We start from the raw sequence: 11441 nt of genomic DNA, 5'->3' as shown, positions 1-11441 counted from the left end.
AAAAGCTTACATTATGATGACAAACTCCGCCTGTGAAGTTATTATTACTTGTTAATAATAAATGAAGCAAAATTTCAGAGATGAGATTTATTACTGAGCTCCAATTTCAATGATTTGGAGAATGGGGTAAATATCTAGAAACAGGTCTAAAACCGTCATCAGGAAGAGACAAATTATGTAAGGTAAACCCATGTTCTTATAGTTAGATCTTCTTTCCTTATAGTTTTTAAATAACTATAAGAGTATCTGGTCTTGGAAGTTCCCATCGTGGCTCAATGGAAACAAATCTGACTAGTATCCATGAGGACACAGGTTTGATCCCTGGCCTCGCTCAGTGGGTTGGGGATCCAGCACTGCCGTGAGCTGTGGTGTAGTTCACAGACGCAGCTTGGATCTGGCATTGCTGTGGCTGTGGTGTAGGCCGGCAGCTATAGCTCTGATTCGACCCCTAGCCTGGTAGCTTCCATAATCCACAGGTGCAGCCCTAAAAATCCAACCCCCCCCCCAAAAAAAAAACAGAGTATCAGAGTATTTGGTCTTATATTTACATCATTATAACATTAGTTTACAAAACCCAAAATAGATACTATTTAGTTGTAGTCAAAAACATCATACCTCAGTATAACATACTTTTTTCTTTTTTGAAAAAGAGAAACTCCAATTATTTCAGGTTATTCTCTCATTTAATATTGATTTTAGTAGTTCAGTGGGAGTACCTTTTCAATTAAATAAAATTCTGGACCAAAATTAGCAGAAATGGAAAACTGAAATACATGACCCATCTGTGACTCTATAAAAACTGCAGGCTTTACAATAATTTAGTTTTTGTTTTCTTCACAAACATAGGTTCTGTGCCAAGCAGAAAATGAACACTGCCTTTGCAAGTAGCAAAATAAACTTAACCATCACAACAGTTGTATATGCAAAATTCACCTTAAAATATTAAAAATGCTATGCAATTTTAAGAGCACTGGTATTTTTATTATGTAGAACAAAAATAACTTCCATTGTCATGGCACTTTTATAAGAGGATTTAATAGAAGAAAATATTGAGAAGCTCTTTCCATGGAAAAAGAATGAGGTAACGGCTGCAGTTTTGAAAGGACAACATTCACTATTGTGGTCTGGCTGCAACTGCTATCCTTCTTCCTCTGTAGCATCTTTTAGAACAAGAAACATGACACTGTGCGGTCCTAATCTTCAGGGGAGGATTTCAGAGCCCCCAGTACAGCTTCCTCTGCAGGCACCAGCACTGTTAATCCCACTTAGATGTTTTCCTCCTCATATAACTGTGTCCCTCACTATCAATAGCTTCATAGAGGTCCTTCTTATTCTCCTGTGTCGCATGGAGATAACCAATATAAGCCACGCAAAGGGAAAGGGTTATCAGTCCAAAAGCCATTACAGGTTTGTTCTGCCAAAGAAAAAAAAGCATAAGGCATCATTAAGTCTAATCTTTTGAGGAGTCTCGAATCTCTCTCGCATGTTCCTTCTGCAATGCCAAGTCCTTAGGACCATGCTAGAGCATTTCTATGGTAATATTTTCATTTATAATACTTAACCCAGTTCCTATTCAACTAACACAACTTCTGATAATTTAAAAACTATACAAGACTCTTGCTTCTTCTCTTCACTGCTGAGACGTCTCTGACCTTCATCTTCAGGAAGGTGAGGCTGGAAGAGGCATAGGGGAAACGAGAGACATGGACATTGGTCCAGTGCTCAGAGTTTCCAGTGTTAGCTGTGTGATGTTGGAAAAGTTGTTTAACTTCTCTGGGCCCAAGCTTCCCATGTGCAAGCCTTAAACTAGCTAATTTTGTTGGGAAGTGAGGAATGAAGTTCACATGCTATTCTTTTTCCCTGAGTTTATAGATAACTAGCAAAAAGCCTTTCATGCCCTATACCAGGTACAGCAAAATGTACAGTCTCTTCTCTGGGAACTTACTCTGTTACCTCAAGAAATTCAGTGACTGGAACAGATATGTTGTTATACTATCCTTGATTTGCTGCTGGAAAAATCCAAGACCCTAAGAAGCAAAGTGATGCAGCATGTTTCTTTAAAAACATTTTTAAATTCGTATTTTTGTCTTCTATCATCATAACTGTTGTAATATTAGTATTTCAAATCTTCATCTTCATCAAAAAAAAAAAAAAGGTCCATGAAGTTCCCACTGTGGCACAGCGCGGTAATCTGACTGCAGTGGTGGAGGTACGGGTTTGATTCCCAGCCTGGTGCAGTGGCTTGAAAGTATCCAGCACTGCTGCAGCTGCAGTGTAGATGGTTTGGATTCAACCCCTAGCCCAAGACTTTCCATATGTCATGGGTGTGGCCGTAAAATTTTAAATCAATACATAAAGGTCAAATCTTTTCACTTGGATGGACATCCAATAAAGGCCACAAGCTCAGAGCAGTTTAAATTTGCAATCCTTGAAATGTATTTGGCAATTAAAAGAACACATTAGTTCAAAATTTTTAAAAGTTCCACCCTGATGTAATGATTTGATTGTTAAATTGAACTATTTAACTTTCAAACAGTTTATTCTGGCAATTATGTTATCAAAATTCTAATCAAATTCAATATATTCAAGTACATTTTATATTTTTTTCAAAAACACAATTTATCATTCAATAATTTGCTACAAAAAATACAAATGATTAGCTAACTCATCAGTGTACAAATGCATGTTTTGAAATTTTTCAAGAAATGTCTGCAGTATCTTTTAGGTTAATAAAGCCTGGAACTGTAGCCTATAAGAATGATCAGATTTTCATTCTGCTTTCTTTGTCTCCATGGAAGGTGTTATTTACTTAACAGTACTTGATCAAATGATAAACATTTCCTTAAAATTAATGCAGCTATGAAAATTTTAAACAGGAAGCTGGTCCAATAAAATCCAATTAAAATTTTCCATTAAAATTTTCAAATGACCTCAAAATAATTAGTTTTATGTGTGTATTTAGTGAAGCAGCATTTGAGATTTTCCTTCCATTTGCTTTCTAATTTACAGAGAGGTCTTATTGGTCCAAAAAAAATTTCCATACTAAAATCAAATGTTACAGGAAAATAGGAACTTTCTATTGCTGACAGCCTAGTTAAGTTAAACATAAAGTCTTATCTGGGATGGATTTCTTACAGGTTTAATGAAGAGCTCCGGATTCACAGCTCGAAATAAGGTTGTGGTGCGGACTCCTCTGAGCCCTGGGTTTCCAAAGTCTTTCTCCTTGGGCAGCTCCTTTTTAAAGGCAGGAGGCTCAGGTGCTGAAGCCATCTTGACTAATGGTGATTCAGTACCTAGAAAGAAAATGAGACTTTTTCCCTTTCGTGATTATATATATATACATGTATATATACACACACACATATATATACACCAAATATATATATTTTGGTAATACTCTTTAAGAAAATCATTCTGGGGAGTTCCCGTTGTGGCGCAGTGGTTAACAAATCCAACTAGGAACCGTGAGGTTGCGGGTTCGATCCTTGCCCTTGCTCAGTGGGTTAACGATCCGGCGTTGCCGTGAGCTGTAGTGTAGGTCGCAGACGCGGCTCGGATCCCACGTTGCTGTGGCTCTGGCGTAGGATGGCAGCTACAGCTCCGATTGGACCCCTAGCCTGGGAACCTCCATATGCCGCAGGAGCGGCCCTAGAAAAGGCAAAAAGACAAAAAAAAGAAAAAAAGAAAATCATTCTGTATTCATTCTTTCTTTGAATTCCACTCCAGGTACATACCAAAAGTCACTGTCAATTATTTTATTACTTTGTTTAACACAGACTTTGTCAATGGTACTTTAAGTTTTGTTTGCTAAGATGGTTATTTTATTTCTCATCTCCTAGAAAAAACTAGTGAGGCAGGCTAAAGTTGTTTTCCTGTTTTTCCAGGAGCCCGAAGTTTTTTGGTCTGGTCATACTGTACTTTGTTACATGGAGAGGGCACTAGGGTGGGAGTAGCTGTGGGTTATGCATACCGTCTTCATTTCTTCCCATTTTCACTTTCCGTCACCTTTCCACAGCCCTTTCAGGTCACCCATCGGAAAAGTGCGAGCGTTCCTTTGCTCGAATTCTCCTACAGATTCACGCCTGTCCTACTTCACTTCCTCTTTCCTCTCCTGGCCACCCCAGCACCAGGCCTCAAGGGTAAGCAGCTCATTCCCCTTTGGCTTATCAACCACTCTCTGGCATCAACTATGATGTTACTTCCTTAATCTGAATGTCCTTTTTTCTCTTAATCATACAAAATCTGCCCAATTAAATACAAGTATGTCTTTTGGCTTCAGGATCTCCCAGCTAGAATGTCAACATTTTGTGAACACTTTGCTCTTCTAGATACTATGAGGCAAGAGTTTACTCTTATCATTCCTGCCACTGAATGTGGGGAGTGGATGGGCAAAGGATTGGAAGGGAGAAGACAGGGAAAGAAACTTTTCAAAGAAAGGCTGAAATTGATGACAACATAGTAATATTCATCAAGGGAAATATTGAATCCTATCATGCAGTAAATGCTACAAAATAAGAGTCAAACACATTTAAACACCCTTAGGAGTTTTATACAAGTACTAAATCTTCCATTGAATAGTTTTTATAAAAGCAATATTTTTGCAACTTTATTACTTATGGAAAAAATCAGGAATTCAGCTTTTCTTTTTCTTTTTTTTGGCTTTTTTTAAGGGTTGCACCTGCAGCGTATCAAAGTTCCCAGGCTAGTGGTTTAATCGGAGCCTATGTCACAGCCACGGCAACGAGCCACATCTGCGTCCTACACCACAGTTCACAGCTCGTGGCAACACCGGATCCCCAATCCACTGATCAAGGCCAGGATTCGAACATGTATCCCCATAGATACTAGCATGATTGTTTCTGCCAAGCCACAACAGGAACTCCCAGGAATTCAGTTTTTTTCAATACAGTTTTTGAAAAAGACTACATAGTCACTTTGAAAAAGACTAAGTATTCGACGGGAAAACTCAGCACTTGTGATCCAAGCCCAGGCGTGTGCTGTGGGCAGAGCATTTGTCCATCAGCAAGAAGATACTGTGTTTCTCTCCTTTCATTCTCTTCCTAACCATTCTCAACCACCCATTAAATAAACCTCAAATCCTTTGGGCCCATGTATTGGCTTCATAATCACAGCGGAACAAATGAACATTTCTGAAGCCCTGGGGGTTAGCTGACTTGCCAATAACAAGGAGTCTCATCTTTTCCTACCAGGATGCATTACAGTAGAATAGAGCATCACCAGCTTCTTTTGCAAAGTCTACCTTGGACACCAAGTATATGAGGTAACAACTCGTAAAACACTTATTTCATCAGCATTTAAATCATCACACAACCTGTAACGAGCAATTTTTTAAAATTTCAATTGCACTCGTTACTAATTTTCTCTACAACTGTGTTTTTATTACTACAGACAGCTTTTGAAACAATTCCAACATCCTGAAATTTGTTCAGCTAGCACACGCTTGCCTGGAACTCATCACGCCCAAGGTTAGCAAAAAAATCCAGTGTTTTCTGCTGAACCAGGATGCCCATTTCTTTTCTTTTCTTCTTTGTCTTTTTAGGGCCGAACCCTCAGCATGTAGAAGTTCCCCGGGATGTGGAAGCTCCCCGGCCAGGGGTTGAATTGGAGCTGTAGCTGCCAGCCTACACCACAGCCACAGCAACTTGGAATCCAAGCTGTGTCTGTGACCTACACCACAGCTCATGGCAACACCAGATCCTTAATTCACTGAGTGGGGCAAGGGACTCAACCCGAGTCCTCATGGATACTAGTCAGGTTCATTAGACACTGAACCATGAGGGGAACTCCCATATGCCCATTTCTTACAAGAACTTTCTGAAACTGCTGACGGAAGAAAAATGCACAAACTAAAAGTAATGAGTTAAGTTTTATTTATTTATTTAGTGAGTTAAGTTTTATTGGGGGCCTTACTGAGGACTACAGCCCAGGATACAGCCACTCAGCTACACCTATCTGAAAAAAGAAGAGACCAAAGATTCCTTGGTCTCCTCTTTTCTCAATCAAACCTACATTTACTTTGTGATGAATCAAGCAAATAAGCCAATAAGGTGGTATTTATTATACTGCAGTCTCTAGACAATTCCATTCCATTTATTTATTTATTGTGACATATGTAAGTTCCCAGGTTAGGGGTCAAATTGGAGCTACAGCTGCTGGCCTACACCACAGCCACAGCAATGTGGGATCCCAGCCACGTCTGCAACCTACACCACAGCTCACGGCAACGCTGGATCCTTAACCCACTGAGCTAAGCCGGGGATCAAACCCACGGTCTCTTGGATACTAGTCAGGTTTGTTACCACTGCACGATTGGAACTCCAGCTACATTCTATTTATGTTTAACTCTATGCCAGAAATAACAAAGAACACTTGGGCTGGAAACCACTGCAAATACTTACTGAAAGGGTATTTACAAATTAAAGAATTACCTACCACATTACATTTTAAAAGATTTAAAATACTACAATTTCCATTGACTGCGATACATTTTTGGAATATATGAAAGTTACATTTTCCATTACATACCATTCTCTTACTAAGCCTGGTATAAGAGCTCAATTCTATTGCTGATTCCCCTTTTATGTGCCACAGTCACTGAAGATGTTACAATAGTTCTCCCCAAAATGCACACACTTGTTTATACCGCTGGCTGAATAATAAAGAAAATTTAACAACTTTCTGTACTTTAAATAAAAATACAGATTACTGAGGCCAAAAAGGGCCTTAGAAGGTAAGAATTTGTAACATATTAAGAACAGAACAAAACAGTCTTCTCATGCAAGAGAAGGTTCTTCTGAATCTCCTCATGTGCCTGGTCCACAGAGCTGGAGGAATATGGCAGCGGTGGAAATTCAACATGTGGTAGCTGAATAAGTCTGCAGAGTGCAAAACCTTAGTTGTTGCTTCACAGATGTCTTAATCATCAATGCTTTTTAGGAAAACAAATCTCTATTTCAAAAGCAAACTTTTTCTAGCAGGCAAAACTGACTAGCTATTTTCAAGTACAGAGCTAATCTAACTTCCATTTTTAAAAGCTGTAGAACCGTAAGTTCAAAACACAGCAATAACCTATTCCAATATTACTACTCAAATGAACCGGACCTAAGACAAAACCAGTTAACATCCAGCTTGTGTCCACCAGAACTTCCTGTCTCCCCATCACTTTCTCTCATTTCTTCCCTTTTCTTTCCCCACTGCAGATAACCACCACTTACTTAATTGCATATGATATTGACCAATCTCTAGACAGAGCTGCTTTCAAGATGTTTATTTTTAAGCTAGGACCCTCATTAATTGTGTTAAAGGGGGAATCTCTCTCTCATACACATGGCTAGCAGGAATGATGGCAACTTGGCGCTGTAGTGCTCCTAGCTAAGTAGTCTGGTGATCAGTATGTGTGCGGGCCGCTTGTAAAACAATCAATAAATCAGGTACCCCAGGAGCCACCCCTGGCTGTGCACGTGTCCCATTCTTATTTCTTCTTCATTTTTCCAACACCCATTTCTTGTTCCCTTATCAACTATGGCAAGAAACTTTGTATATAATTGTTTTTTAAATGAAGGAGAGTAGAATTTTTCAAACCTGCCTGTAAAAGATATAAACCAAGCTGCATTTACTTCATACGTCCCTCCTGGTAAAAAGTTCTTTACCTTTTTCTTCTGCCCTTCTCTTGTGAAGACAACCAATATGTGATGGGAAAAGGAAGCAGCAGAGATAAAGGACTGTCTCTTTGCACCATTGCCAGGAGGGTCATTCACACCACAAAGTGTGAGTGAGAATGGTACCCCCCTGGAATGAATAATGCACACCGTGCAAGGCTGTACAAAGGAGGTTGGTCCTGAGCAGTGTTAAGAATGGTCATTTCTGAATGATTTTCTCCCTTTTAGTAAAACTTTTGCTTTGAGGGATGATCCCCATTGTACCTGGCAATTGACATTTAACAGTTCACTGGCATTAAATTGGCATGGCATAAAAATTAAACTAAGATATAAAGAATATGAGTTATTTAGAGGAAAAATATAATCTTCAGACATTGTATTTTTTGTTTTTGTCTCTTTAGGGCCACACCCGTGGCATATGGAGGTTCCCAGGCTAGGGGTCCAATCGGAGCTGTAGCCGCCGGCCTACGCCACAGCCACAGCAATGTGGGATCTGAGCCGCGTCTGCGATCTACACCACAGCTGACTGCAATGCCGGATCCTTAACCCACTGAGCAAGTTCAGGGATCGAACTGCAACCTCATGGTTCCTAGTCGGATTCGTTTTCACTGCGCTCAGTGGGAACTCCTATATATTTATTTTATGCATGGTTTTTTTGTTTGTTTGTTTTTAATGGCTGCACTCTCGGTATATACAAGTTCCCAGGCTAGGGGTCAAATAGAAGCTGCAGCTGTTGGCCTACACCATAGCATCTCACAGCAGCGCAGGATCCTTAACCCAATGAGCAAGGCCAGGGATCGAACCCACATCCTCAAGGATATTAGGTTCCTTACCACTGAGCCACAAAGAAACTCCCAATCCCCTTTTTTAAACAAAGAAATTTAAACCCAAAGAAATTTAAATCTTTGCCCAATGTCTTTGGGAAGGTGAAATAATGCAGGCCTCTCAATTTTCAGCCCCCACCCCACCCCACCACTTCACCCCATTTTACTCCTAAAAGGATAAGATTCTGTTAGTAGTGTTCCCACGTGGCTCAGTGGTTAAGGAACCCGACTAGTATCCACGAGGACAGGGTTCCATTGCTAGCCTCCCTCAACAGGTTAAGAATCCTGCTTGCTGTGGCTGTGGTGTAGGCTGCGGGCTATAGCTCTGATTTGACCCCTAGACCGGCAACTTCCATATACCGCCAGTGCGACTCTAAAAAGACCCAAGACAAAAAAAAAAAAAAAAAAAGATTCTGTATTAGTATGTTACTACAGGATTTATTAAATGAACTGATAATCACTTAAAATTTTCAATTATAAGTCAACTATACATCAATAAAATTAAGAAAAAATTTTAAGATGAATTCTGTATTTGTTGTTTTTAATGTAAAAAACGCTATTAAAAAAATCTCTTCCCATCTCTGGAAATTTACTGTACCTAAAGAAAGGAGACAGGTTTTGGATATTGCCCACCGTCTGAGGGCTGTAAAGTATTATTTGGGTTCGCTGCCCTCCCCACATTGTGATACCTACACTAAGAGCAGGCCCTTATTCAAAGACAGGCGCATTTAAAGCCTCCAGAAAAGGAAACTGCACTTAAGTTCCAGACATTGTGATGCGGGGGGTACGCAGGACTGTTAACACAGTTAAAAAGACGAACCTCGCGTGAAAACAATCACAAAACCATTTCCCCCTAAATAGGAGTTCGGTGAGCTATGACACCAGGAAACGAGAATTTCCGAGGTGGAGGCCTCCACGGATGGGACGGGACAAGCAGCCTGGGGGACTCAGAGACCTCCAAGACCCGGCTCCGGGCGCCCACCTAGCGGCGAGGATTGGGGTGCTTGAGAGACCGCCCTCGAATCCAACCTTTTGGGAGCGCGGCCCTCCGGGCCCGCCAAGGCCAGGGTCGAGAGCGTGGTGCGGCGGCCGGCCTGTCCCGGCCTGCCAGCCGCCGGCCCCGACCCCCAGGCCTACCCCGCTACCCGCCCCACCTCCGCTACCTGCCGTAGGGTCACCTCCTCTCGGTGCCCGCCGCGCTCCGCCTCTTCTCCGCCTGCAGGAGGGAGCGGACGGGCGCGCCCGGCCGGCTCGGCGCCGCAGCGGCCCCTACAGCCCGGAGGCTGCGGCGCAGGCGCGCGGGGGCCCCGGGGACCTCTCGGGCTGCACTCTTCCACCTCCCAGGCCCTCCCGCCCGCGGGATTGGCGGACTGGGGTTTGCTGGGGGCATTTTCGGTTTCTTCCTTTTTTACCTTAAGTTTTCAGCCTCCTAGGTTCAAATAACTTTCCAGTTTGGCGTGTATGCTTTGTGTAAATAAAAGAAGACATCACTTATAACTATATGCATTTATTTAATGAAAGGGAAAATATTTTAATCTGGAAAAGAAGCCTTGGATCTGGTCTCCTCCTAAGCACCATTTTAGGGGTACAGATATTCAAACGTACAGTTAATGCTCGGCCATTCCATTAGTGCCTTGAGATTCCAAGATGCAAGATACGTGCGGCTGTGGTTGTGATAAGGAACAGATATGGATGCGGGTTTGCACATGTTTTGCTCTTGCTGAAGTTTGTTGGGATACAAGGTGAATTAAAACAAACAAAATAGAATGCCAGGTGCCCAGATTTTGGCATGGATTTATGTAAAGCTTTGGCAAATGGTCTTTGAATTTAAAACTTATCGTCTCAAGCCGAATTGACTTTATTTTGAAGTTTTTTTTTTTTTTGTCTTTTGTTGTTGTTGCTATTTCTTGGGCCGCTCCCGCGGCATATGGAGGCTCCCAGGCTAGGGGTCCAATCGGAGCTGTAGCCACCGGCCTACACCAGAGCCACAGCAACGCGGGATCCGAGCCGCGTCTGCAACCTACACCACAGCTCAGGGCAACGCCGGATCGTTAACCCACTGAGCAAGGGCAAGGATCGAACCCGCAACCTCATGGTTCCTAGTCGGATTCGTTAACCACTGCGCCACGACGGGAACTCCTGAAGTATAACTTTTTGACAGTTTATTGACATATGGTGTTAGTAGGCAATCTTCTGACAAACAAGTAACACTTTTATTGAAAAGCTGTTTGTAACATGAAAGGTGCTCAACATCACTAATCATTAGGGAAATAAAAATCAAAACTACAGTGAGATATCACCTCATACCTGTTAGAATGGCTATCACGGAAAAGACAAGTGATAACAAGTGTTGGTGAGGATGTGGAGGAAAGGGAACCCTTGTGCACTGTGGGTGGGAATGTAAATTGGTGCAGCCATTATGGAGAACAGTATGGAGGTTCCTCAAAAAATTAAAAACAGAACTACCGTGTGATCCAACAATTCCACTTCTGGGTTTATAGCCCAAGAAGTGAAATCACTGTCTCAAAAATAGATCTGTACCCCATAAAGTTCATTGCAGCGTTTTTACTATAGCCTAAAGGTGGGAACAACCCAAGTGTCTGTTAATGAATGAATGGATGAAGACAATCTGAGTTTATACATTTTATATATCTGTAACTATCTATCTCTGCTATTCCACCGTGAGAAATTAGGATGTCTTGCCATTTTCAAGAACATGAATGGCCCTTGAGAGTGTTATGCTAAGTCAATCAGACCAAGAAAGACAAATACTCTATGATCTCATTTATATATGGAATCTAAAAAAGTGAAACACATAGAAAAAGAGACTAAAATGGTGATTACCAGGGACTGGCAGGTGGTGGGGTAGGGGTTGGGGAAGTAGGGAGATGTTGGTCAAAAGTGCGAACTTCCAATTATGAGATGAATAAGTCGGGAT

At 41.5% G+C, this 11441-nt stretch overlaps 1 protein-coding gene across 2 annotated transcripts; it reads right to left on the bottom strand.

Annotated features, from left to right (window-relative positions):
* Window positions 1–523: 523 nt before the first annotated feature.
* Window positions 524–9746, bottom strand: SMIM8 (small integral membrane protein 8). Of its 2 annotated transcripts, none has more exons than XM_047760725.1 (3): window positions 9667–9745; window positions 3136–3293; window positions 524–1414 (listed from the first exon to the last, which is right to left on the bottom strand). In XM_047760725.1, the coding sequence occupies exons 2-3, from the start codon at window positions 3268–3270 to the stop codon at window positions 1256–1258; spliced, it is 294 nt and encodes a 97-aa protein (XP_047616681.1). In that variant the 5' UTR covers window positions 3271–3293; window positions 9667–9745; the 3' UTR covers window positions 524–1255. The 2 variants fall into 2 exon arrangements, with proteins under 2 accessions (XP_047616681.1, XP_047616690.1); XM_047760734.1 differs by lacking the exon at window positions 524–1414 and adding an exon at window positions 1421–1674 and having other exon boundaries at window positions 9667–9746.
* Window positions 9747–11441: the final 1695 nt, after the last annotated feature.

This window comes from Phacochoerus africanus, chromosome 2 (genome assembly GCF_016906955.1).
Source record: "Phacochoerus africanus isolate WHEZ1 chromosome 2, ROS_Pafr_v1, whole genome shotgun sequence".
Taxonomy (NCBI): Eukaryota; Metazoa; Chordata; class Mammalia; order Artiodactyla; family Suidae; genus Phacochoerus; species Phacochoerus africanus.
Note: the sequence above shows the minus strand (reverse complement) of the source record. Positions and strands in the feature narration are given on the sequence as shown.